The sequence below is a fragment of the Hyalella azteca genome, unplaced genomic scaffold, assembly GCF_000764305.2.
Source record: "Hyalella azteca isolate HAZT.00-mixed unplaced genomic scaffold, Hazt_2.0.2 contig15311, whole genome shotgun sequence".
NCBI lineage: Eukaryota > Metazoa > Arthropoda > Malacostraca > Amphipoda > Hyalellidae > Hyalella > Hyalella azteca.
This window is the reverse complement of record NW_025945168.1, coordinates 802-10,091: the sequence shown is the minus strand read 5'-3', so window position 1 is coordinate 10,091 and position 9,290 is coordinate 802. Positions and strand designations below refer to the sequence as shown.

Genomic DNA, 9,290 nt, shown 5'->3' with positions numbered 1-9,290 from the left:
GAATCAACGTCAGTCCTGCAACGTCGTGTTGACGTTACATTTCAACGCTGAAATAATGTTACTAGCACGATGTTGTTTCAATGTTGAAATTTTGACCATGAAAACACCTTGAAAACAGGTTGATTTTGAAAATTGAATTAACCGTATTTTATTATCCATTCATTATCGACGGGATTTTCATATTATATGAGCATCATACTACGAGTAGCTGCATTAGATATATTGATACTATACTAATATTGAACCTATGTATTCATTTACCTTTATTTCTTCACTGGAATAATCTTCAACCTTAACCTGGATCGAACCCACGAGCCATGGCTCGCACGTTCGGCTTATGCTCTTCATCTTGATACGTTGTTGAGGATAACAATAGAATTATACGAATTGATAATTACTTTATTGCATTATTAATGGTTTCGTTCGAATATAGGTAAGAAACAGAAGAATCAATCAGATATGATCGCTTCTACGGATTGGGTTGCTCAGGTCTTTTTTAATAGTGAAGATCTTGCTTATTACAGCAAACAAGTTTATATGGCTGCTCTTTGGATATATTATAATATAATTTAAACGTGTCATGACTCTTGTTGGAGAATGTTGAGTCATCACAGTATAGAGTAGTCTTTAACTTAGCATACAATATAGAATTTGCTGAAATTTTATATTTCTCACTCAAGGACCAAAGAGTGATGGTTTTCGATCATTCTGGCAAGCAAAATTTTGATCTAATCAAGTGGAAAGGTTCAAGTTTCGAGGCCAATCCCTCGAGTTCGTCGATCGGAATACCCTCCCTCAGCTACGCCATAACTCTATCATCTTGACTCTTAGTTCATTCATTTCATTAGTTTAATAATTTACTATCTAAACTTCATTTAATTTTAAACCACATTTCTTTCATTTACAGATAATAATTATTTATACACTCTCTATTGATGACAAATCACTTTCAGCGGTCGTTTTTCACGATTTAAGTCAGTTGTTTTCTCTAGGTGCACTTCATTTTCCACCTTCTATAGGGTCGTTGGGACTCATTACCACATCAAGTAAATATTCCTTCCGTTTCTTATGATATGGTTGCTTCTCTCTTCAGTTCTTTTTTCTTTGACTATTCGCTTCCGTTTCTCATAAATATGGTTTCTTTTCTCTTCAGTTCTTATTTCCTTGACCATTCGCTTCTTTTGATATAAGTTCTCATTCTCCTCAACAAGCTTTTCTTCCTCTTCCATGGCATGCGGTGGCTGAGCTCTTAAGGCTGGTCGACGCTCATGCCGCGTCGGATCCTGGCGAAGTCCTCGAAGACGATGTTGTCCGCACTGTCCTGACTTGGCGTCGACTGCAACGCCTTCTTCACCGCCATGTTCAGCGCTTCAAGCGATAAAGATAATCGATTATCTATCCGAGCGACTAATACGATAGATATCAAAGTAATAATTCTGTTTTCAAGGATCAATCGATTTAATCCAAGTTGTCTAAGAAAGATATTGTATATTAGGTAGCATATTCTCGATCGTGGCTTTAAACTTGCACAGCTAATCTCTAGCTTGACGTCAACATACATGATCATCACGGGACTTACGTTCACCGTTAACGTGGCTGAAAGCTTTTTGTTATTTTAACCAAAATGAAACAGTATTGAAAAAACACACACCGCGTACATGAAGGATTGCTGCTGTATACTTTGTTCACCTGGGGAAGGATGGACCAGCTTGAAGGGGAGATCAGCGACCAACTCCCCGCCCAAGGCGCCGCAGTTAAGGACCACCCTCAGGCTGTATGAGATGACGATACCCAGCGCATCGTTGGGGTTCTGGCCAACAGCCACCAGCGTCGATGACGCAAGGTTTGCGTCACTGTCCTGTGAGTGGAAATGTAATCAGGGACACCATTTGATTATAGACGAGCCTCACGTTTATATCAAGTCAACTTTATTAATTAGTTCTCAATGCAAAACGGTTCGAACAAGCAAGCCTAAAAATCAGTTAGCATATTAAACGATGTTGATTCAGTGTAGTCAAAAATCCAGCGATATAAGTGGCAAGCTTAAATTAACTGAACCGAAATATTCATTTCAAAGTACCACGCTTTAACTAAGTGGGCCCTTAGCTATGTTTAAACAATAAATTAATCGCCTAGATCTGTTTTTTCAAACGATCAGTTATGAAGTAACATGTTTAAATTTAATGAAACTGTACTGTTTATTTATAAATATATTTTTAAACCGGAAAGAAGAAACAATTGATATTTTTTCAAAAATATTTTTTCGTTCACCTTAAGCTGCAGTGCAGTCAGTGTTACTGAGGAATTCAATGAATAAATAAATAAATGAAAGGAGCCAAGAGATTTGGACGCAAAAGGTATTAGCAACACCATTTATGCCTTGAACAATAACGACGATACAAACCCGTAACGCTAACCTTGAGTTTGCCATCAAGGGCCACGCCGCCCTTGTTTTTGTTGGTGGTTGCGGTGGGGTGGAGCTGGAAGGCCTTCTGCAGGTTGCTGCCTGGGGTGATGGGGCAGCCTTCCTTCGACTCAAGGCTCGCCACCTGTTGTGTTTAAATTTAACTCAACCGCATTATTTTTATTGCAATTGGTCATTGTTTGTAATATTATAACATTCTTTAAAGCTAATTTTTATATTTTCATTCGAGGAATAAGAATGTAATTATTGTATATGAACTTCGCGTTGACCAATCAACATATCAACATGTTACTCACGATGCGAGTGAAGTGAGTATTGGTCATAGTGACCTCCACATGCTGCACCACAGAACACTTGATGTTCTTCACGGTCTTGCGGCTGCAGTTGTTGATACCCAAGTTCGCGATAATCTATGTAATTGATAAAAGAGTGTACAACGGATCATTTATAACTGATGCTATGGAAGATCTTTTAATTTCAGATAATTTTTTAACTTACACCATGTGCTAGTGTTAAACAAATTATGAAGTATATTGAAAACTAAACAAATTTCCGATCGGTGTTTGATGAAATTACAAATTTTCCACTGCCGCATTATTTCAACATGGGAGGTGACGTTATTTTTCCCAGAAATTTCGAGCACCTCGGGAAATTTTCTGTCATTAATATTTGATGAAATAAAAAATTACCAAGTCATTCGTATGAAATTCAAAAAGGCTAGGCTGACCTGCTCGCCGTGGTAGTAGATGTCCTTCTCAAGAGTGACCTCGAGGTTGAGTTTACCAGAGCTGAGGGTGAAGCCCTTGGACACGAGGGTGCTTGGCTGCCTGGTGCATCGCTCCTGAGGCGCGTATTGCACCTACAGGAGGAGGACGACGATTAGGAAGACGCAATAAAAAATGCAGTATTCAGTGGATTCGATCGCTACATCGGACTCATTAGTCCATTCATGATCCTTGTTTTATATACAATAAGCTCTCTCTCATGTGATCAACTGCGAGTCATTCGTGTTTATTCATTGGCAAGACCGGACCAATTAGAAAAACTCACCTTTTTTAATAAAGTCATGACTATGCAGCAAGAGATAACTTCTATATATGTATCATAAGCTTCGTGCATATCCTCAAGTGAAAAAGAACATTACAATCATTAATTGTACATTTTCAAAAACTCTTACCAATATATAATGAATAGAATAAAAACACATTGTCAAGCTTTCTATTATTATATTATTCTATTTTTAATCATGTTTCAATCATATTAGAGGCATGCTGATCTTACTCAATTCCACTGACGAGAAGAAACACAAGTCTTTCGCTTTAGTGATTTGGGGAATAGTGATTCGAAAGCTAAATTTACTTGCTAAAGCAGGAAAGAAAATAAAAAAATTTTATAGTATATATCTTTGTACCTAACAATTTCCAGAGATTATCTGCATTATCTTAATGGTTATAATGAAATTATCAGAGTATCGATATAACTGCAATAGCTGGTATGACGTAGGGAACAGAAAAGTAAATTCTGTATTGGGAAGGTTAATAGGATTCTTTGAATGTATCGCCATTATGGCTATCGTTAGAAGGATGTTGTGAGAATTTTGGCAGTGTGGCAATTCTTTATTCTTTCTTTATTCTTTATTCTTTATTCACACAGGGGCATACAAAAAAAATTCATAACACGGCAGGGCGTTGTGAAAAAATTGCTATTGTTGTAGTATCGAATTTTTAAACATATTTAACTATAGTAAATGCCATAAAGTTTCGCAGATTACGGTGTCGTCATATACAGATAGATGTAATCAGAATAACACCTCATATTACGGTGCTTACCGTGCTAATACCTAATAACCTTTACAACCGGCGCTCAGTTGATCTTATGCAAAATATAATAATCATTAGCGCTTGTATAAAAGTTGCAGGAAAAACTAACCTTCCTGACGGCGAGGCTGACGGAGTTGCGCTTATGCAGCTTCTCGTCCGGGGTCTCAGCGACGAACACCTTCAGCTCGTATATAACGCCGAGGGGCTTGGCCTGAGTGCATACATAATAATATATGTTAGATAATATATCTCATTATTTAACAGCAATATTAAAACAATAGAATCTAATATTTAAATACGATTACAGCACTCTAGTCTCAAGAGTGTTCAGCGTAATATCACTGTCGTTACTATTCTAATTGCTCGCAGATATCCCCGCCAACTGATGCAGCATACCAGTTCTTCTCCCCATTCAAGCACCAAGCAAGTCTCATCATCCCAATCAACTGCCAATAAAGTCTCACCAACCCACGCAATCTCCACGCAAGTCTCACCGGATAGCTCAAGCGCCACGAAAGTTTCACAATCCAACTCAATCGTAATTCAACTATCGCAATTTCAAACAAGCGCCAAGCAAGTCCCATCATCCCTCTTATTCACCATGCAAGTCCCGCCAATCCTCTTATTCACCATGCAAGTCCCGCCTTCCCTCTCAAGTGTCGAGGAAGTCTCACCGTCTCATGACTCTGTAGTATGACAGAGGCGGGGGCGATGCAGGGGAGGTTGACAGCGAAAGGGTGGGCGGTGGGCCCCAGCTTGCGCACCAGGCGCTCCTGCACCTCGTTGATGGCGGGATCCTTGCCGGACGCTGGGAAGATCTGCAGGAAAACAACGTCGGGATTATGAGGTGACGATGTCGGAAGTTGTACGTATAATGAGAGATAGAAGATAACCCGACTAGCCTAAGAAATAGATATTTCATTCCCAAATCGCTGTCGGATGATTTTAAAAGAACGAATTTTTGCGATGAGCTTCTACTTAAGGCCGTACTTGAGTTCGATGAACTACACATAACCAGCATTATTCTTTCACACCACGGAAATTAATGTAAATATAGCCTGGGTATCGGGTTGTAACCCTGTCAAGTTATGAGTTCGGAGAGGAGGTAACATTTTGTATGGTAATGGTTCACCTGCTGAGCAGTTAGCTGAAGCTCTTTGCTGAAGTTCAGGCCCATGACCTCATCCTCCTCTCGACCAAAGCGGTACGTCACCGTGACCTGCGAGAGCAACGGTATATTAATGTATCGCATTTAATTTATTCAGGAAAATTCAAAAAATGTAATTTAGCTACCTTGGTGTTATCTGACCTGTAACAATACATGATATTATTAAAAAAAATTGTTTTCATGTCAATCTGTTCCATTATGGAGTAATCCCCTAACGTACACGTCCAGAATATAAGATTGTTAGAGCCTTGGCTCATGGCAACCACAAACAATCTTTGTGTGCTGAAAAATTCCGTGTAGTTGTGTTCAAAAGATTTAGTGCGAATTTCGCCAGCTATCGCTAAATGTAATAATTTAATTATCGTATGGAAAGAATGATAGGATTCATTATTAACAGAGCCAGTGTAATATCTCCCGAAATTGACTCATTAGAGGCTTAGACCATCCTAGTTAAGATAGTGTAAGGTAATATACGTCGGTGTATGATAGTTGGTGCTGATGCGTGATTCTCAGAACTAAATTTAATCTCTCACATCTTCATGAAACTTAACTAGCAAATGACAAATTAGGTCTCATATTTTAAATTGTTGCAAGTTCTCATTATATATTTAGAGCGTAGTTTAACAAGAAAATTATTCCGAATACGCTGGTCTCAATACACAGCAAACGAGTAGGTATATTTTTTAGTCACAGAAGCTACATGATTCTTCAGTTCGCCTGACACAAGCTCTCTGTAGTTATTAATTTATGAGGAATCACTCACGGTAGCGAAGACCTTGCGGCCCTTGAGGTAGTCGTTATCCAGCAGCACGACGCCATCCACGGGCTCCGTGACCACCGTGTTGTCCACGAAATCGCGGCGTCCGAGGTACACCGTCAGCTTCCCTGCGCGGACATAACGAAAAAACCTTTAGCAATTCGTCTACGGTGACAGTACCGCAGCCAATGTAATTCGTTTACAAGGATACAGACATTAACGAAGTAATATCGTTACGAGTGTGCTCTGCTTGGGCTATTTATTATGAATTTTCAAGAACTGCTTGCATTGCTTATAGATTGAATGACATATGAAAACAGTTAAGCAATCAAAAGGCTGAACAACCTGAGTTAAAGGCCTTGGACAAATGGTTAACTCTTTGCTTACGGATACATTAACACACGACAATAATATTTTTGAAAGGCATTGAAAAAAATTCGCAATCCCTTCTCGGGCTAAAAACCGCTGTGAACGAACCGTAATTAAGGCCCCTTGTTCTTTCGAGGTACATCCAATGAATATAAATCTTACTCAAACTACGTTCAGAGTCACTGAGCAGGCAATGAACCTGTCTGTTACCACCATTCTCGAGTACATGGAATTTTCATTTAAGTGTTCGGTTTTACAACTTGTACTTTCAGAAGTACTTAGCAATATCTTGGTCGGTCAATAATGCGATTCAATGTAAACCCATCACTTAAAAAAATGTAGTACCTATGGAATGTAGAACGTACAGATAAATAAACGTGTGAAAATTGCAGTGAAGTAACTCTTATAATTTCCACCATTTCGTCATCATTAATTAATATTGACGCATTAATTATGGCCTGCATTAATAAATTTAAATGGGATTCTTAGCATGTTAAGTAAACCCATGAAATCAAAACAAAATCATTCAGTTTTCATATTTTTTTCAATCTCTTATTAGAATACGATGATGTACGTCCAAGTCATACCATTAGGAGCGGTCTTCTTGAAAACTTTAACAGCGTTCACCATCTTGGAAGCGGCCGGCGACTCGAAAGAAGTACAAAGAAAATCACTCTAATATTTAGCACTAAATATATATTCAAATAATAACTAATCGTATGGTAAAAGCAACTTCATCAACTACAACTAAGGGTCGTTGCAAGCAGAGTATGGATGCGCTGAACTGGAGGAGTATAAGACCTGTGAGGGAGAGGTGAGAGCGACGCGTCTTTTTGATGCAGCTTATCTTGTTAAGCACTTGTAGGGCTGCAGTCCCCCCTTGCAGCTACGAAGCAAGGTCAGCGGGGGGAGCAACAGCACCAGGGAAATGAATCACCGTGTGTATACTAAAATATTACATTATTGCTGGCAGAATATTTGTTTCAATAGGTGTGGCCGGATTACCTGTTCTTTCGGATTATCATGTCTATATTTTGTAAGACTTGGAATAAGGAAGTGTCTTCGAAACAATTTAAGTATAGCATTTAATCTATAGATACTACAAGCAGTACATGCAATTTTCCATTGAATATCACTTAAATAGTTGCACCGTAACTCATTTAACTTCGTTAAAGTCCGCCTTGTAGCAAAATAAATAAGGAATATATCAAACTAGCCTTCTTCTTATAATTACGTATTCTAATTATTATGCGTTCAAATTGATTAGAAAAATCTTTTCCAACAAGGATTCCATTTGGGTTCAGGAAAAAATCGCAACCATTCACATCTATCCATCATGGCTACACTGCGAAATGTGTGACAGCTCACTACTGCTGCTTAGGCGGCAGCTTATATAAAATTTTTACAGATAATTTGCTTGGCCTGAAGCTGAAAGCGAAATTAAGTTGCGGAGTTGATTGCGGTTCTTTATTTATTTTATGTGGTATCCACCACTTTACCAACCTATGTTTTAATAGAATTATACTGACAGCAATTCTCGTCAAGCCGTGTGTTGTGTGTAGATCTTTCACCTCTTACATATACAACTCCTCTTATATATTACCCGCCTTACACAAAAGATATAATCAATTACATCGAATTTAATACACATTTCGTTCAGTGCAGGTAAGTAGACAGCCTCTCATCTCATGTATTCATGGAGACCAAATAATATTTTTGGCAAGTTGAAGACGAAACACATTCTCTTGATAGCGCGACGATGCATACTGCAACAGTTTTGATTGCCGATTGCATATATCTTCTCGAGTTTTTTTTTAGCTCTGATGACATCAAGTGCCCTTAATCTACCAATAGATGAATGTTAGTTACAACTTTTGCTCGGTAGTTATGAATGATTTTCAAATTTTAATTGGTTTTCGCGTTGCCTTGTATAACTTCGATCTCCATTAAAATGTCATGCAGTTACTACATTAGCAATAACAACCTGGTAACGCTGGTTGTATTATTGACAAAGGAACCACATGAACAGTTTTTTCAATTAAAATGTTCATTTGTTCCAAATCATGCAACATCAAACCACATCTATTAAAACATTAACGTGCACATTCAACAGTCATTCTGTTCCATGTTTGCGAATATCATATATCAATATATGGGCTTTGATAACCGAGATGCCACAAATGTATTGCTTTTTAACTCAGTAATTATCTACTTGGTGCAGTAGATCTATTTATACTATTTCTTTAGTTATAAAGCTTTCCTTAGAAGCTTGTACCTATTTCTCAATATATTCTTATATATACCGATCCCAGCGTGCGTTTCTTCAATTGCACTCAATGAAACAAGACTACCGCTATTCAAAAATCATGCTCGGAAACTAAGGTGTAATTAGTTCAATTTACATAATTACGAGTATTAATGTAAAAATTTCGAATAATTCTTGCATATAAGTAGGCAGTTGTTGTGGTCCAAGTCACACAGGATTAGTCATGCTTTAAAAACAGTCAGTATGTGCGTTTATGTGGGTATATGTACATCTACGATACAACTGTAATGGTTTATATGTACATCTACGATACAACTGTAATGGTTTAAGCAGCGGCAGAGGAACCATTACAAATACGAGCTACACATATGATTATATTTCTTTGAAGGACGATGACGCGTGGAGCGTCCTTCCAATAAGGCTTCTTGGTGACGTTTTGCGTCTAAGCTCAGCCTAGCTAATTAGTGCATCACATGCACTGGCTG

At 38.2% G+C, this 9,290-nt stretch overlaps 1 protein-coding gene across 1 annotated transcript; it reads right to left on the bottom strand.

Annotated features, from left to right (window-relative positions):
• Positions 1–1,164: 1,164 nt before the first annotated feature.
• Positions 1,165–7,334, bottom strand: LOC108674486 (arrestin homolog). Its single transcript, XM_018162441.2, has 10 exons — positions 7,127–7,334; positions 6,177–6,298; positions 5,378–5,464; positions 4,920–5,063; positions 4,355–4,456; positions 3,153–3,284; positions 2,722–2,835; positions 2,418–2,549; positions 1,690–1,858; positions 1,165–1,368 (listed from the first exon to the last, which is right to left on the bottom strand). Exons 1-10 carry the CDS (start codon positions 7,167–7,169, stop codon positions 1,250–1,252), a joined length of 1,164 nt encoding a protein of 387 aa, XP_018017930.1. The 5' UTR covers positions 7,170–7,334; the 3' UTR covers positions 1,165–1,249.
• Positions 7,335–9,290: the final 1,956 nt, after the last annotated feature.